General features: G+C 42.4%; 1 protein-coding gene across 1 annotated transcript in view; it reads left to right on the top strand.

The window, feature by feature from the left end:
* The window catches only part of tubgcp3 (tubulin gamma complex component 3), a 49,097-nt gene that overhangs the window by 26,412 nt on the left and 3,752 nt on the right, over window positions 1-18,933 (top strand). Inside the window, exons 10-22 of the mRNA XM_083633856.1 lie at window positions 810-942; window positions 2,115-2,281; window positions 4,114-4,224; window positions 5,381-5,489; window positions 6,151-6,340; window positions 8,252-8,387; window positions 8,569-8,637; window positions 11,960-12,095; window positions 15,252-15,340; window positions 15,551-15,682; window positions 15,780-15,920; window positions 16,114-16,230; window positions 18,229-18,323. Coding sequence (XP_083489982.1) covers window positions 810-942; window positions 2,115-2,281; window positions 4,114-4,224; window positions 5,381-5,489; window positions 6,151-6,340; window positions 8,252-8,387; window positions 8,569-8,637; window positions 11,960-12,095; window positions 15,252-15,340; window positions 15,551-15,682; window positions 15,780-15,920; window positions 16,114-16,230; window positions 18,229-18,323 — 1,625 coding nt within the window. The remainder of the gene's footprint in view (window positions 1-809; window positions 943-2,114; window positions 2,282-4,113; window positions 4,225-5,380; window positions 5,490-6,150; window positions 6,341-8,251; window positions 8,388-8,568; window positions 8,638-11,959; window positions 12,096-15,251; window positions 15,341-15,550; window positions 15,683-15,779; window positions 15,921-16,113; window positions 16,231-18,228; window positions 18,324-18,933) is intronic.

Raw genomic sequence — 18,933 nt, 5'->3', positions numbered from 1 at the left:
CTTCAAATCCGGGGACAACGGATGGAAACTAGCCTCGCGCTAAATCCGGCAATTTTTACACTTTTAATATGTTCCAGATGTTTTTATCTGTTCCATGTTTATTGTGTTCATCAATTTTGCATTGTCCCGTCTAAATAAATAAATCAAATCAAATCAAAATACAAATTGACATGATTGATTGATTAATTGATTGATTGGTGATAGCAGGCATAGATTGGTGTACACTAGTTGTTCTACACTAGTTCACTAGTTCTAATTGTCTATCATGACATAACCACACCCACTGGTGGGCCCTAGATTCATTATGAGGAACACCTGAGCTTGTTTGATCATTGCAAACCTGACCTGACGAAGAGCCTGTGAGGGCTCAAAATGTAATTTTTAATGTAAAATAAATCTGAAAAATATTGGGAGTTACCAACAGTGTTTTGCGAGTCTTCCTGAATCTCATGATGTACACTAGTTCAGGCCATGGGAAAGATGGTAGATACAAGCTTTATTAGAAAATAGCATTCACCTCAGCTTTCAGGTGGTAAATACTACGTGGGAACTCTGGGTTTGTTGACGAACCCTTATTTCTCTGACTTCCTGGCATCACCAACAATGAAATACCTGCAGTCAAGTAGGGAATGATAGAATGATACACCGCTCATCAAGGTGCTGGAGCTTAAAAGTATCAAGATGAATCATGTGCGTTTCCCTCCATCTGTGTGTGTGTGCGTGCGTGCGTGCGTGCGAGCGTGTGTGTGTGTGTGTGTGTGTGTGTGTGTGTGTGTGTGTGTACGTGTGTGTGTACGCGCACGCTGTAGCTGCAGGTAGAGGATGACCAGGGCGTGAACTTGGGTGTAGAGAGCACTCTGACCCTCAGGAGGCTGCAGGTCTGGACGTACGAACCCAAAGTGCGACTCAAAACAATGGCTGCCCTCGTTGACTTTTGCCTAGGTATGTGGATTGGTGCGTGTGCAGGCTCACTCAGTCCTTTTGTCTGAGGAAATAAACATTATGCCAGGGTTCCTATGTAGATCTGGAAAAGTATTAATAAAAATGAATTAGATCATTTCCAAATATTCACTAGTTTGGCAATTTGAAAAAGAAAAGTCTGGGAAAATGTGGTGGTTTAGTTTTTATGTTGTTTTAGGGGTGGGCAATTATTTTTCATGGGGGGCCACATGAGAAACCCAGATTGTTGCCGGGGGCCGAACAAATATTGTCATGCCGTAACCCATGGATGGGTAACTTTGATGATAGAGAGGGCCACAAAAAATTTCCTCGCTATCAGGTTTTGCTGAGGGCCGAACGGCGCCAGCGCGAACAATTTGGTGCATTTGAAGCCAGGTTTAGAGGAATAACTCATTTTAAATTAACAGTTGTGATGTCATTATTCAGTCTTAACCACCAATATTTGATCCTTTTCTCACTCACTCTTATGTCACCACCTGCTCTCAGGGCTTGAAATTAACTTTTTTGACCACCTGCCAATATGGCTGCTAGATTTTAAAGTTACCAGCCAATTAGAATTTCCACTAGCTGAAATGTTTTTCTTGAAATAAATCAGAATATGAGTGGGTTAATTTAAGCATAAGTATCAGTAAGTGTCCTGGGATGATCAAAGCCTGTGTTGAGGGTCACACGAACAAAAATGCAGTCTTGAAGCTAAATAAATCCAAAACCAATGAGTTATTTGAGTTATTTAAATGTCTACTTCAATGTAGCCTTTTAGTCATAAAGATTATTGAAAGATTCCATATTCCAGACTGAAATGCTATAACAGAAGTGGAGTATTGGCCAGAATATGACATGAACATTTGGACACTTATTCAGCGGGTATCTTGCATGTTGCGTTCAGGTGCACTGTGTGTGTAAAAAAAAAAAAAAATTTTTTTTTTTTTTTTGCTTCTATCGCGGGTCACACAGGTGGCGCCCGCGGGCCGTATTTTTCCCATGTGTGTTTTAGACCCGCTTTGAGTCCACAGTTTGTGTTGATGTAAACAATAATGTTCAGATAGAGAGATGCTCTATGAATAATAATAAGATGAATAAGAATATCCATTTGATGTTTGTCATTGTTTGTTAAAATTCTGTGTGTGCGTCCGTCCGTCCGTCTGTCCATTCAGGTCGGAAGGGAGGCGAGCTGGCCTCGGCAGTCCACGCCTACACCAAAACCGGAGACCCGCAGATGAGAGCGCTGGTCCAACACATCCTCAGCCTGGTGTCACACCCCATCCTCAACTTCCTCTATAGGTGGATCTATGATGGGGAGCTAGAAGACACCTACCACGAGGTACACACACACACACACACACACACACACACACACACACACACACACACACACACACACACACACACACACACACAGAGAGAGAGGAGGCAGGGACAGTGACTTTGTGGCCCTTGATCGTTTCCACCCATATAAAATATTGAGGCACATACACCACTGAGACTCAGTAGATGCACATTCATGTTGTCATCGTAGTTGTCTTCTATTCATGGGTTTCAATCATGTGACATTTTTGTTGTGGCCACTATCTTGAGGACTGAACTCAGCACACAACTTTTGACTAGCTGTTTTTACAATGTAAAGTCTATGGGAGGACTGTTCAAACCATGCCCTCAATGAACTCTAAACTTCTCTTTCATACTTTATGCTACAAACTCCATTCAAAGCTTCAATGGGTCAAGATGTTTACTGTAAATTCCGGACTATAAGCCGCACCGGTGTATAAGCCGCACCTGCAAAGTTGACTATTTTTTTCTTATATAAGCCGCACCGGACTATAAGCCGCAGGTGTTTTAATGTTTTTTTTTTTTTTTTTTTATTGTGTTTTAATGTTTAATTACCATATGTAAGAGATGGCTGTTTGAGGAAGCTCCCATTTATTAACATTTCAACAAAACAACATAACACAACACCACCTGTGTTGTTATTTACAGTGCACACAGTGTCATACAGTGTCATACAGTGTGGTGAAAAGAGGGCAAGAGAGGAAATTAAAACAGAAGTGGATTTATAGTTAGAAAGAGTGCTAAAAAAGAGAGATTTTTTTTTTTTTTTTGAAAAAATCCATAGATAAGCCGCAGGGGCCAAAAAAGGCCAAAAAACGGGAAAAAAGGTGCGGCTTATAGTCCGGAATTTACGGTAGTACTTTGTTACTGTTATTCAGCTACCAGCTACCTTTTGTACTTTATGAGAAATCACAGTTTAAGTTTTATACTTTCGTCAACCTTTATAACGGGATCCTATGGAGCCAGCATGTCACAATTCACTCTACCCGACTTTACAGGCAGCGCTTTTTAGTAAATTCGCACATTTTAAAACTGACAGTTCACACAACTTGAACACCACGCATACATATATTATCCATCAGACCCTCCAGCTACTTCTGCTCCCACTCACAATGTCAATATATAAGCCATGCAATGTATAGTTTTGGGGATATTAACACTAGTGTTCCACTCCATTTTCAATTGTGCAACAAATAGGGGGCCATCTCGTTGTTTCAAATTGGTCCTCAATAGCCCACAATAGTTGTGTGATGTCAACAGAAATCTATGAATAGAGGGAAATGACCGCCATGCGCGCAACCAACAGGAACATTGCATTGTTCAGATGACACTGACCTTTGACCCCAGTGAAAGAGAACATTGCTGGGGGGAATTTAGAAGAATGGGGGAAGAGAGAGAGACATAACGAGAGGAAGGAGAGGGTGAGGAGTGATGAGGGGAGGCTAATGGAGAGCCCAATGATGGATCATGGATGCTTCTCTTTATTTCTCCATGCGCCCTCCCTCCCTCTCTAATTCTCTCTTACACACACACACACACACACACACACACACACACACACACACACACACACACACAGTATTAATGTGTCCAGCATTAACCAGTAGTTATCGTTGGACTGCAGTCAAAAGTGCTGCGTTGAAGAACACAGAGGAAAGTTTATTACGCCATTCAAACCCAACCCTTACACATGCATTCAATAACTGTGGGAGAGAAACCTGCCAAATATAAATTGGACTTGTATTATAAGATGTGAGGTTGTAGCATGACTTGCAAATTGTAAAATATGAATATGTGTGTGTCTGTGCGTGCTTGCGTGTGGTGCAGTTCTTCGTAGCGTCGGACCCCAACGTAAAGCCGGACCGCCTGTGGCACGACAAGTACTGCCTCAGGAAGTCGATGATCCCCTCATTCATCACCATGGACCAGGCCCGCAAGGTACACACACACATACACACACACACACACACACACACACACACAGGCTGCGGGGATAAGCTCTGCCACAGGAAGTGTAAACCCAATCGGTTCCGATTGTGTTTACACTTCCTGTTAGTCTCTCAAGCCAGACTGTCTCTTCTACATAAGGTGAATAATGTCAGAAATGAATTTGAGCTGCCATTGTTTAGTAACGGGTGAAATAGTGAATGAATCCACTAATTGAGTGAAATGACCGAAAACAGCAAAGCCATTTAATGAACAGACACGCACATTCTCTATGTGAGAAATAAAAGAGCCTATCCGGTTACTGTCATGAATAATGAATGTAGGCTTATCATGTGATCAGGCAGTTGAAATGGTGATCGGTCGATCACTGGTTACCAATTTACAATGTCTATTGGCACATCAATGGCAGCTGATTGATTGCTGTATCCCTAGTAGGGATGTTCATCAATTATCGAAAATCGATAATTGATCGTTAAGGATTGGAATCGATCCTGTGGCATTTGGATCGATTTTTTAATTTTTTTTTTATTTTTTTTTGACTAGGTTTGGGTGGAATTCGTTCCTCCTCGCCCCACTCCATTGCACAGCCGACTAACGTGAGGTGGAGCTTCATATAGTCTCTAGTTTTCTGGCTGGGCACGGGCCTTTGTGCCAACAAAACTGTTTTAAACATGGGAAATTCACACCGGCATGCGCCGGGGACAGCAGTGTTGGAGAGGAGACACATTGAAATAAAGAGTTAATTGAGGAGAACACGTTGTCTTTCGTATTTTCTGCCATAGGCATTCATTTTGTAAAAAAAAAAAAAAAAAATATTAAAAAATTTCTAAGTATTAATATGATCGATAATCGATAATTGATCGTTAATTTTCACCGATTATCGATTTTGGAAAATTTTCAAAATGAACATCCCTAATCCCTAGTGGACATTTGTTTCCAAAGTGCCTCAGAGCACATTGAGTTCATACATTTTGAATAGGGAGTCAAACCTTACACAGGACCACAGACTCCATCATCGTTGCTACTGGTAACAGCACAAAAAAGAAGAAGAAAAAAGTTGCTCCAACACAAATCTGTGGTCTCGTCAGTTTCCAGCTCATATGATTCACATTCTCTCTCACGTGTGCTCTCTCCCTCCCTCCCCCAGGTTCTCCTGATCGGTAAATCCATCAACTTCCTGCATCAGGTGTGTCACGACAGAACGCCGCCGGGCAAAATCACACCAGCATCCAAGTCTGCAGACACACCCAAAGATGGTAGGTCTCTCTGTCTATTTTCACTGTGCTCTGGCTTCCTCAAGCATGCTAATCAACATAAATAAATCAGGGGGGATTTAGGTGTCTTTTTGCTGAATCAAGCACACTATTATTATTGACCAACAAATAGCCATTTTCTATTTCCCACGCTTTCACTTCCTGGATGTTCCATTTATGCTGCCACCAGTCTCGTATACGGTAGATATGGTTACATCGATATATAGACCAGAGGACTCTGGCAGTGATCGATGCTCTTACCGCTCTCTGGCCTCGTCCTTCTACCCTTTTGATTATGGAGAGGAAGGAGGTATATTTAGCCACATTCTATTGATTTCACAATCTTTAGGACTTCATTGTACCAGAACTTGATCTTTAGCTTTTATGTGTTGAAGGCATCTCTCCCTCTCCCTCTCCCTCTCCCTCTCCCTCTCCCTCTCCCTCTCCCTCTCCCTCTCCCTCTCCCTCTCCCTGTCCCTCTCCCTCTCCCTCTCCCTCTCCCTCTCCCTCTCCCTCTCCCTCTCCCTCTCCTTCCCTCCCTCCAACTGCAGATGGCTTGTTGGACCTACAGTGGATTTGCAGTCATTCATGCAGCACTTTTACAAACAGGCAAAAAAAAAGTTGAGATTCTCTTTCAACTCTTACCTCCAAATGCTTTCCCTAGCTGCAGACCTGCTGTCTGACCTGGAGGGGGCGTTCCAGGGCAAGATCGACGCCGCCTACTTTGACACCAGCAAATACCTGCTGGACGTCCTCAACAACAACTTCCTGCTGCTAGAGCATCTGAAGGCCATGAGGAGATACCTGCTGCTGGGCCAGGGGGACTTCATCAGGCACCTCATGGACCTGCTCAAGTTAGTTCAGTTTGATCATTCCCAGGTCTCAATAGTTTGGGAATTTGAAAAACATGTCTGGAAAAGTATGGAAAATGTTGTGGTTCAGGTCCGATATGCACATACAGTAGCTTTTATGTTGTTGTAGACCACTTTGAGTCCACAGTTTTTGTATGTGGACTGTATGTGGCGGAGTCAGTAACCTGACTCCGCCAGATGGGGCAGTATTGAGTTAACAAATGTGAAACGTTATTCTTTTTTTTTACTTAGCCTACATTACCTCGTCCTTGCCCCCCTCCAGAGCACGCCCACTAGTTTCCTACGTCCACTTCAGCAGCCATAGTGACAGTCGTGATGACAGAATAGCCGCTGTATAGCGGTGCTGATCCATACGTAGGGACCAGAGCCATATAATAGAAGAGTTCCAACATCTCCATTCACTCCAATGGACCAGTTTTTTTCCCAGTAAGTAGAAAGTGGAACTCTTGAGTAAAAGAGGCAGCACTGTCGAGTTGCAGCAAAATAGACAGTTTGTGTTGTACTTTGAAAGGGTTTTTCATCCCTTGAATCAAATAGTACATTATCAGCTTTATTTTAGCATGCAAAAGTAGCGCGAGACCCATTCCTGGCTGTTCATTGGCTAATGAGTCTCGCATTTTGGTCCTCCGCTGACGCCACTCTCTTACTAGAGGGCACTAGTAGGGACCATTGATTGTATATTGTAGGGACACTGGAGTTAACTCTTTATTTTATGGGGGCATTTAAAAGCTCCGGTCACCCCAATTCCAAGGGCAATTCTAGATTTTTTAGGGGCATTTTGCCCCGAGCCCCCGCTAATTTCCTACCCTGGTAGGAACCCTGTCAATCCTCTCACATATTCTGATATTTGGCACTGTGAAGAACAATCTTGATCTATACAGTGATACAGTATATATTTATATCACTGTATCATCATATACAGTGATGTATATTTATTTGTTTATTATAAGGATCCCCATTAGCTGACGCCTAGTAGACAGCTACTCTTCCTTGGGACCAAGACAACAATACACATTACATGACCGACAAGAAATGAAATAAAATACCAAGAAAAACAAAACCCTAACAAATAAGAATAAAAGAAAATGAAAGAAATAAAAAAAACAGGAATAAAAAAAATCTCAAACCAAGACAAAACAATATAACACGGTTAGCTAGCCCTCTAGCTAGCCAATGGACCTAAATATTAACATACGGTCTGCACATGTCCTTGAACTCTACCAAAATAAAAAGAGATGTAGCTAAACATCAGGATAGTGTATGTGAGTGTAGGTGGGATCTGAGTTTCCTTTTAAAACATGCCTTTCCTTTGATGGAATGTATACTGTATTTACTTTCCATGACATGATAGCCCTGTATATGACAGCTTTTTTCATGTAGTTGAATTTTGGTCAGGGTAAAGTCATCTGTCCATTACTTGCCCCTCTGGTGGAGTATGTAGGGATATTTGAACTATAAATTATGTTGTTTGAGTTTGAATAACTCTGTGAAAATATATAAGTAAGTTGGTCGATAGTCTTTCCTCAACACTAAGCCTAGCCACGTGTGTATCTTTGTAAGTCTGAACACCAGACAAAATCCTCAAAACAAATCAAGGTCTGGAAAAGTATGCCCCCCGCCACCCCCAATTAAATATGTGTAGGAACCCTGGTAGTAGGACACAAACAACTCTGAAGATGTCTGCTCCTTTTATGTACATGAAGAAGTCCAAAGAAGAGACAAAGGAGTAATATTTATGGAATGGTATTTGCACACTTTGGTTGACTGTGGCTGTGTGTCCAGTGTCTGTATCACGCAGTTTCTCTATGGGGACTAGTAAAGTTTGAGATCTTCAGTGTCTGTATCACCCGACATGGGGACCAGTAAAGTTGAATCTCTACCTATCTGTCCCAGACCGGAGTTGCTCCGTCCTGCCAACACTCTATACCAGCACAACCTCACTGGCATCTTGGAGACGGCAATCAGAGCCACCAACGCCCAATATGACAAGGCAGAGACCCTCAAGAGGCTGGACGTACGCCTGCTGGAGGTAATGCCATACGGTCTGCGTGTCTGCGGTCTGCGTGTGTGCGCACGCGCACACACGCTCTTGCATTTCTATTCTAGCGGTGGCCAACTGTCCTCACAAGGAAAGAAAGGTTAGACAAAGCGAGCAGTTTAGACGTAAACATGTCCTCATGTTTTGGAATCTGTGTGTTTGTTGTCTCTAGGTTTCTCCCGGTGATACTGGCTGGGATGTCTTCAGTCTGGACTACCATGTGGATGGACCTATCGCTACGGTAACACACACCCTTGCTGTCTCAAACAAATCAATGTGTGCCATTATGGTACAGTGGAAGTTAAAGGGACATTAGGGCTGCCCCCCCAGGTCGATTGGTTGATTGTTTGGTTGACGTGCTCTTGGTCGACGAGATTCATGTTGGTCGAGCAATTGCTGGTGTTAATAATTTCATAGGAGAAATTAAATTTCATACAAATAAAAGCGATCCGGAACGAAGTAGCGTGCCGCAAGTTGCAACACGGACCTTTTCTAGAAGCACACAGGAAGTGATCCAGGCTAGAGACAGGCAACCACAGTTAGCAGAAAGGAGAGCAACCAGCAGAGCGATGGACATTTAACAATTAAATGGCTCAGCTATCAGCGCAAACAATGGACACGTTTCAGCCTTCAGCACGAAGCCGTCAGCCATCAGCTGTTAACAAGCTGTGAACAAGCGCAGTACGCACCTTATGAGATGAGACTGAGTCATCAGTGAGACTGGACGTCCAGCCGCTTTCACTCACACTCACTCACACTCCAACTCCAGTAATGTTAGACAGGCTGTTATAAGATGTTACTGGAATAAATCGCAAAAGCTATCTAGCTGTTGTTTCTACCAACTAATTAACCATGCCACGTGTGCTAACGTTACATAGCCATCGCACATGCTTTCTCTGAACTGAGCAGGTGGCCAGGGGTTGCATGGCACGCTGATCAGTCTGTCCATTCCGGTAAAGTTACAACGCTGCAAATGGCATTTATTTATAATTATCAGCTATTGGGTATAGTGCGCTCAGTAATCGGTACACTGCACAAAATAAGAAAGAAAGTACACTGCAAAAAAATAAAAACAAAAAAGTACACTGCAAAGTTTTTGTTTTTTGTTTTTTATAGACCCCGTTTCGACCAATCGATTGGTCGGAGCTGTAGTCGATTTCTGGTCGACCAGGATAATCTTTGTTCGAGGGCAGCCCTAATTATGGTACTGTGGAAGTTAAAGGGACATTATGGTACTGTGGAAGTTAAAGGGACATTATGGTACTGTGGAAGTTAAAGGGACATTATGATACTGTGGAAGTTAAAGGGACATTATGGTACTGTGGAAGTTAAAGGGACATTATGGTACTGTGGAAGTTAAAGGGACATTATGATACTGTGGAAGTTAAAGGGACATTATGGTACTGTGGAAGTTAAAGGGACATTATGATACTGTGGAAGTTAAAGGGACATTATGGTACTGTGGAGGTTAAAGGGACATTATGGTACTGTGGAAGTTAAAGGGACATTATGGTACTGTGGAAGATAAAGGGACATTATGGTACTGTGGAAGTTAAAGGGACATTATGGTACTGTGGAAGTTAAAGGGACATTATGGTACTGTGGAAGTTAAAGGGACATTATGGTACTGTGGAAGTTAAAGGGACATTATGGTACTGTGGAAGTTAAAGGGACATTATGGTACTGTGGAAGTTAAAGGGACATTATGGTACTGTGGAAGTTAAAGGGACATTATGGTACTGTGGAAGTTAAAGGGACATTATGGTACTGTGGAAGTTAAAGGGACATTATGATACTGTGGAAGTTAAAGGGACATTATGATACTGTGGAAGTTAAAGGGACATTATGATACTGTGGAAGTTAAAGGGACATTATGGTACTGTGGAAGTTAAAGGGACATTATGATACTGTGGAAGTTAAAGGGACATTATGATACTGTGGAAGTTAAAGGGACATTATGGTACTGTGGAAGTTAAAGGGACATTATGATACTGTGGAAGTTAAAGGGACATTATGATACTGTGGAAGTTAAAGGGACATTATGATACTGTGGAAGTTAAAGGGACATTATGGTACTGTGGAAGTTAAAGGGACATTATGGTACTGGGAAACGTGGAGGCAACTACTTGTTGAAGAGTTAAAAGATCACCCTTCATTTATTTCAACACAACTTCACTTCCTAGTTAAGTTGTCACAGACCACAAAACATAATCACCGCCTAGCGTGTATGGGAAACGTACTGTAGTTAACCAATCTACTACTAACAGTAGCGTGAATGTATTGTAAACACATACGGACATGGGCAAGATCGCCATGAATTATCTGTAGTGTTGTGAAATAAATTAATCCTACTATAGAATGAGGAAGACTGTCGGTCTGTCTGTTGGTCTGTCTGCATCCATTTATCTCAGGGGTTGGCTAATCAATCAGAAACTGCACATGGGCATTGAGCTTTGGCACAGGCAGGGACTGACAAAGTCGACTTTTCCATTTTCCCAAAATTAAGCTGTTTATGAAAATCTTTTGGGAAGTCTGCGTGGAATTGTGGCATGTGCAATTCCAGGTATGAACTAGGCCACACATGGGCAAAATACAGCCCACGGCGCCCCCTGTGTCGCCTGCGATGGAATTGCAAAGAATAAAAAATAAAATAAAATAAATTTACAGTGCACCTGAACGCAACATGCAAGATACCTGCTGAATAAGTGTCCAAATGTTCATGTCATTCTGGCCAATACACCACTTCAGTCTGGAATATCAAATAGGCTATCTTTCAATAATCTTTATGACTAAAAGGCTAAAAGTAATCTCATGTGTAAGAAATTACTGTTCTACAGTCATTTCTTGCGGCCCTACGGCCCGGGACAAAATGCAGCCCCTGTGCCAGACTCAAAGAAAAACAAAACAACCACCAAAAACTAAATAAAAGGCAGAATTATGTTAATACATCTCATCTGCTACAGCCATTGGATTTGTATCACTATTATATCAGGAGATTAACAAGAAATTACCAATCACAACGGGAGAGAGGGTTAAAAATGAGTGTTGGCAGGTATAATCTCCAATGTGTGGCCCTTCGCTTACTTGATGTAAGTCAGTATGGCCCTCAGGGAAAAAATGTTGCCCACCCCTGAACTAGGCATAATAATCATGAAAGCAATGCAAAAAATGGAAAAAGAATTTTACTTAATATCCAGTGTGCAATAACTGCAATTTGACACGTAATGTACATTCTACTTTATTATACTTTATTATACTTTACTCTACTTACTCTACCTTATTTTTGCTTACTTTATTGCATTTTACTACTGTTTTATGCTATGTGTGTTCTGAGTGCGAGCTGCTGTAACCTGTCCCAATTTCCCCCCGGGGATCATTAAAGTCTTTCTGATTCTGATTTTGAAAGGACAATAATAAATCTAATCTAATTAAAGTGTGATTTTTCCTCAGACTATAATCATTCCATCAAAATCTATAATCGTTGCATCCCTGTATGTATGTGTGTGTGTCTGAGTGAGTGTTTACATGTGTTGCATTTATAAATATATGTGCATGGGCTCCAGGTGTTCACACGGGAGTGTATGGGCCACTACCTGCGTGTGTTTAACTTCCTGTGGAGGGCAAAGAGGATGGAATACACCCTCACTGACATCTGGAGGGTACAGATGTGCAACGCCAAGCTGCTCAAGACCATGCCTGGTACGTTAACACCATAGACCAGAGGTTTTCAAAGTGGGAGGCGGGCCTACCCAAGGGGGTTCCAAACATTTTCAGGGGAGGCTCAGTAAATGGAAGTAAAAAATATATACTACGGTACTACATTAGTTATCAAAAGGAGATCACATAGAATATTCTAAATGTGTGTGATGTGGTTAAAGGGATACAGACTAGTTTGGGGGGATTTTACAGTTGTTGCGACTTTCCCATCTTTTTGTATGTATTTGGTCTACGGTAGTCTGAAGTACTGTATGTCAAACAGCAAGATTCAAGATTTCCTTTATTGTCATTGTTCTCGGTTAAGCGCAACAAAATTAAAAGACACACCCTAGGAGGAGCTCCATATAAAATTAAGTACAATACAACAATAGTACACACACACTCACACACAACTATGCTAAAATCACTAAAATAATACAGCAATAAAAGGTACACACACCCACACACGCACACATCATCCTGTATATAGCACATAAAATAATTGCACGTAATTGCCCCAAAAAATTAAAATAAAATCATAAAATCAATCAAATAAAATATTGTGCCAATCAGCATAATAAAGTGCAGTTATTTTTTGTGCGGCACATAATTGCCAATTGCCCGTAATTGTCCATTACATGTATTTGCCCATTAAGAAAAATAAAATAATAAAATAATGTGCTTAATCAGCATAATAAAGTGCAGTTTATTTTTTTTGTGCGGCACGTAATTGTCCATTGCACGTATTTGTCCACTAAGAAAAATAACATAATGTGCTTAATCAGCATAATAAAGTGCAGTTATTTTTTGTCCATTAACTCATTGAGTGCCAATGACGTCGATCGACGTCAAAGTAAATAGTGACGTAGAGTGCCAATGACGTCGATCGACGTCAAATGCGTTTTTTGACGGTGGGACGTGGATCAAAGCCTCCTGCATCTCCTGTACAAATATTGTAGCTATTGAAGGTGTATAACCTATTTTACAGACCCATTAGGTGGCGACAGTGCTCTCAGGAAAACAGCAGGAAAAAGCCCCATGATGAAAGAGAAACCGCTCATGCTGCAGCCAGAGCCATATAGATGGCTCTGGCTGGAGCTGACGTTGGCTGCGAACAGCAGTCAATCCGCGCCCACAACTGAGCCTCTCTGTCTCTGCTGTATAGTTTCTCCACACGATTAGCCACCAGAAAAGCAGCACCCGACGCCGAAGGGCCAAACCATTCTCAGCAGTCCGGTTTGGCTTTTCCGTGTCGCGCTGGGAGCCGGCGCACAAAAACGGAGCACTCCGAAAATAGACGCTGGGTGCGTGAGGCTGTGTGTTAGTGTGGGGAGGAGTTTGCAGCTGAGGGGGGGAGAGGGGGGTGGGGCACGCAGGGCACCACACAACTACACCACGTCACTACATCAGAAAATATTAGCTTCAGACTCAGTGAATGTGCTTGAAATGCTTCATTTCACAAAAGGCGGAATATCTCAGCTTCTAGATGGAAACGCCTGTTTTTGCTGTTTTTGACCTATCTTCTCCGGCTGATAACTAAAGAACGGAAAATGATATCAATAAACTTTTTTTTGCTGCTGATACAATAGAGTCTCATCGTTCTTTGTGCGTGTTCGGTGTTTACATAGTAATATCACACAATATTCTGTGGGCCTCGAGAAATCACTGAAAACGCTCTGAAACTCTGGCACCGTTCTCCAAAAGTGGCTGGCACTCAATGAGTTAATAAAAATAAAAATAATAAAATAATGTGTTTAATCAGCATAATAAAGTGCAGTCTATTTTTGTGTGGTATTTAGGATGGTAATAGCCCTTGTGTAAAAACTGTTCAGTAGCCTTGTGGTCCGTGCCTTAAGGGACCTGTACCCCTGCCATAGACTATACAAATATGGATGTAGCAGTGTTTCCCCTAGAAAAGATTTCAGGACTCGAGGGATTTCGAAAAGTACCCCGACCGCAACGGTGGGGGCCCTCGCTGGCAAAGCTAAACTTTTAGGTAATCTGTTCACATCTATGTTGGCAATGGCATCCCAAGTATCATACTATTATGGGATGCGATGCGAACGGTTGTATTATGGGATGTGCGTTTCCCAGGCAACGACACACGTTGACATGTTTTGGAACAGCGATGCACGCTGGCGCAATGCTCCTAAAAGCAAAATGCTATTGTTTTGAATTATTTGGCATCTTCTATTACTGTCAACACCAGTATTGTTGTATTGTAATAATATGCCATAAAGGTTTATTGAAATTTTTAGGAGGCGGGGGCGCTGTTGGCCTGGCGGGCCCGCCAGGCCTGTAGAATGGTAGGGGAAACACTGGATGTAGCCACTGTGACCCTATATTGGTTTCTGGAGTCCGTTTTGAAGCCTTGAGTTTCGCATTGTGACCATCGCCATCTTGGCTTTCTTGGAGTCAGAAGTGACCATATTTGGATGAGAAGAGCCGCAGCGCCGGCTGCTATTGGTCCGTGATCGGCGAGCTGCGCGATCACTGGACAAGCGACCTGCCAATCACGCCCCAAAACATAGTCTACTTTATCCTCTATTTTACTCTAAACGGGACCATAATTTACAAAATGAACACCATACTGTATTGAAGAAGACTTGAAACTAACGATTGAGACCATAAACTAAGTCAGGTCATTCACTTACACATACAATTGGACTTGTCTTTGCAGTCATAGACTGTATAAACAGGTGAGTGATACAAAAATTCACCTCCCCATACAGTTGTTATGAACACTGAAATTAGCTATAGAGACCAAAACCGTTTTTTGAACGCTGATAAGTTGGGTATTTTAACATGAGGGTGAATGGGGAACAACTCCCCTTTGCGGCCAGCCTCATGTGGCCATTTGAGGAACTGTTTTTGGCACTTACGTGTTGGCTTCATCTGTCCAAGCTGGAGGTTGCCACTTTGTTAGCACACAGACGCAGAGAATGGTCTTGAGGCCAGGAGAGATTTTTTTCTAGAGCATGATTTTTTCCACATACAGCACATTTACTGTAAATTCACATTTGTTTTCTTCACAATCCCATGTCCTGGCATGTTTGGGGTCTTAAAAGTCTTACAGTTAACTTGATGAAACTTGCACACTGTTACATGACGTCTGTTTGGTTGGTTGGTTGGTTTGTTTGTTTGTTTGTTTTCTCTCAGAGTTGTCCGGTGTGCTGCATCAGTGTCACATTCTGGCTTCGGAGATGGTCCACTTCATCCACCAGATGCAGTACTACATCACCTTTGAGGTCAGGCTACCAGCAGTGCTGTCAATACCACAGGCCATAGAATATTCACTGATACCCAAGTATAGTAATTATCAAGCTTAGTCCAGTAGATGTCGCACTGCACTGCATGACCGCTTTTGAGGGAGTTTATAAGAGCAACAAAATGACGTATTGGGGTGGCCGCAATGTTTTTAACTTCTCAAATGTACTATTGCTAAATTGTGTGTGCAGGTGCTAGAGTGCTCTTGGGATGAGCTTTGGAACAGAGTGCAGCAGGCTCAGGACCTGGACCACATCATCGCCGCCCACGATGTCTTCCTTGATACCGTCATCTCTAGATGCCTGCTGGACAGTAACAGCAGGGTGAGATTGAAGCTCTAATCCAAATTAAAAGTATTTCTCCTCTTTCCTACAGTCCCCCTTGACTCTCCGTATATGTCTTTTGTTTATGTCCGTCCAGTCGCTGTTGACCCAACTGAGGGCCATATTTGACCAGATCATCGAGTTTCAGAGTTCCCAGGACACGGTCTACCGCTCCGCACTGGAGGAGCTCCGTCTCCGCCTGCAGTATGAGGAGAAGAAGAAAGAGAAAGAGCAGGAGGTAGGAAGGGAGATGGAGAGAGGGACACCTCTGGGATAGATACACCACTTATAACTGCAGTACAAATGGCAAAAAATGCAATGGACAAATGGATGAAACATAGCTTGGAAGTCTAAAAGCAAATGTGATCCCACTCACTACAGCAGTAAAGCAGTTTGGACTGTTACTAACTGACATCTGTGTGTTAACTCAGGGGGAGTGGGGAGTGACGGCCGAGCGAGAAGCGGAGGAGAAGAGGAGGATTCAGGAGTTCCAGGAAACCATACCAAAGATGCGCTCCCAATTCCGCATCCTCACCCACTTCTACCAGGTACCAGCTTGCACACCTAGTCCATTTATGGGAAGTTTTAGTAACTGTCAAACTACATGAATTCCTGCAAAACTTTTTACAGTCTGTGTGAGATCATGTGCATTGTTTTTTGGTGAAGTTCTCCTCTAATTACTACACTCACTGAAATCACAGAGGTTTTATGTAGTTTGATACAAGCAGTACAACTGTGTAGGTTCTGCAGACTGGAAAGATGTTTTAAAGTCCTTTTCAAACGGACATATTTAAAAGTTCAAATTCTTTGATTTCTATGTCGCTCTGGCATAGAGCTTGGGCGATAAATCAATAGCAATATATATCCACGATAGACAATTCATCAATACAATAAGAAAATAGTTCAATATACAGATCCATTCCAAAAAATTTGAATATCATGGAAAGTTAGTTTTTTCCATAATTCCTTTCAAAAAGTGAAACTTTCATAGATTATAGATTCATTACACACAAAGTGAAGTATTTCTAGCCTTTATTTGTTTGATTTTTCATAATTCTGGCCTACAGCTCCAGAAAACCCCCAAAACAGTATTTCAAGAAATTAGAATAGTGTGAAGAAAATCAGCAGTTACTTCTCAGTTATGAGTGACTCCAGCCTCAGTCCACTCCCTCTGAATCTCCGCCAAATCTTTTAATCGTCTTTGCTTGACAATCCGCTGAAGCCCATGGTTATCCATGGTATTTCCATGATATTCAAATTTTTTGCAAAGATCGTTGATAATGAAACGTGCTATGAGTGACACTCAAACAGCCAATCAAACAGACAAATCCTAAAGTTCCCACTGAACATATTTATTACACAGCTGCAACACTTTGTGTGTTAACCTTTTTTCTCGTCGTCTTTATTAACACATTCACTGCCAGACGTTTTTTTTTTTACTGTAGTTAGCTTCTGCCAGAGGGTTTTTTTGAGGATTCTGGCTCATCTTTCAAGACCCGAGGATTCTTTTCTGCTAAGATTTTGTGAACACACAATATCTCAAAAGAACTAATAGAATGTGTGCTTTCTCTGTCTAAAAGAGTTAGTTTGTAGAGTTAGTAGTTATGTAAGCATTAGCAGTTGAATACAGCATGGTTTCAGCGTCAGAAAAATTATTCAGAGATAAACGGCTTTTTGTGAAATTCGATAGAACAGTCACTTTAACCATTCATTTTTGGCATCAGTAAGAGTCAGACATCTAAACAATAGTTTTGAACAGTAATTTCCTCCATAACAGCAGGAAACCCCCCTCTGCTTCCAACTCCTCCCTCCGTGTGTGTTCTCCTCCTGCCTCCCTGGCTCTCCAGCGGGCGTGTCACAACGAAGTTGCTGCTGCCTGGCTGCTGCCTGTTTGCGCGGCCGCTGTTTGAGGAAGTCTGGGTGGACTCACTCGTTTCGTGGAGTTTTGGTTGAGAGCTTTGATGCGATTCTGGTCATATTTATGCTGCGTGTTTCAAAGTGTGCATCCAATCTATTCTTGGAACCCCCCACCGTTGCCACCGCTGTGCATCAGCGCGAAAGTGAAAGCGTTTTCACCATCAATTTTACAGTATGAGAACGGCTTCCTTGCGCTTTTCCCTCCAGTTTTGGGTCGCCTCTTTCTACTGTGGAGAGACATGTCGCCACTCAGTGGGTCGGTAAAATAGATTATACACATTCAATACCTCCAATTCTGGTGTAGGAGACGTAAAAGGGTTAGATCAACGTCCCACCGTCAAAAAAAAAAAATCTATTTTTTTGACGACTCAACTCGTCGTTGGCAGTGAACCGCTGGATTGTGTTTGACGACTCAACTCGTCGTTGGCAGTGAACGTGTTAAAAATAGGTCATTAAAAATGATCAATAATTATCGATATCGACTGATATGATATACGTATTTTATATTTATATAGCCCTACTCTGGCACATCCTTAAAAGGAGTCTAACTGTTTATATATTCTTTCTTCAACCTTTGTTTCCCATTCTGTCCCAACTTTTGCCCCCCAACCCCCACCCCTTTCTCACAGAGCATCGTACAGCACTTCCTGGTGTTGCTGATAAGCAGTTCAGACGAGAGTCTGCGTTTCCTCAGCTTCAGACTGGACTTCAACGAGCACTACAGGTCTGCCTTCCAAAACTGACTGAACTTCTCTGGGACCAGGATTAAACCAGGATTAGCTCCTGTTAAATGCCGAAGACATTACACATTTTTGCTTTTGGGGAGATGCGTGGATAACCTTGCTTGCAAGATGGATAACCTCGCGAGATCAAAAGAGATTCTCTCGACGTAATCCATCTTGTCATGCACAGGCAGTTAAGATGTTTGGCCGAACCATGCCGGCTCGACGAATCAGCGGCAGCCTTAGGCGGGCTCAGGCTCGTCTGGGCAAGTAGTGGGTACATGGTCTTTGTAGTTCTTTTCACTCGTCAACATGGCTGCTGCCGCGGAAGTGACAGGCAGTCTGAATGAAATTGAATGTAACGTTCCCAATTCTATGTATTCAATTCTAAAAACACCTCAACATTTGGGAAGGCTAAGCCACACAACTAGTTCGTTATAATCTAACTTCATGCTTCGAAGGTGACTTTACGACGATGAGGACGGTGAGGACTCAATCAATGAATACCACGGAGATCAGGCACAGGCACCTTCGGCGATCTGATTGGTTGAAGTTAACACGCACCAGCGGTGATAGACAGATCCAATCACCTGCCAAGTAGCTTGGAAAAAG

This window comes from Poromitra crassiceps, assembly GCF_964638095.1.
Source record: "Poromitra crassiceps genome assembly, chromosome: 3".
In the NCBI taxonomy this organism is placed as follows: Eukaryota; Metazoa; Chordata; class Actinopteri; order Beryciformes; family Melamphaidae; genus Poromitra; species Poromitra crassiceps.
The sequence above is the reverse complement of the archived record's forward strand: the minus strand, read 5'-3'. Positions and strand labels throughout refer to the sequence as shown.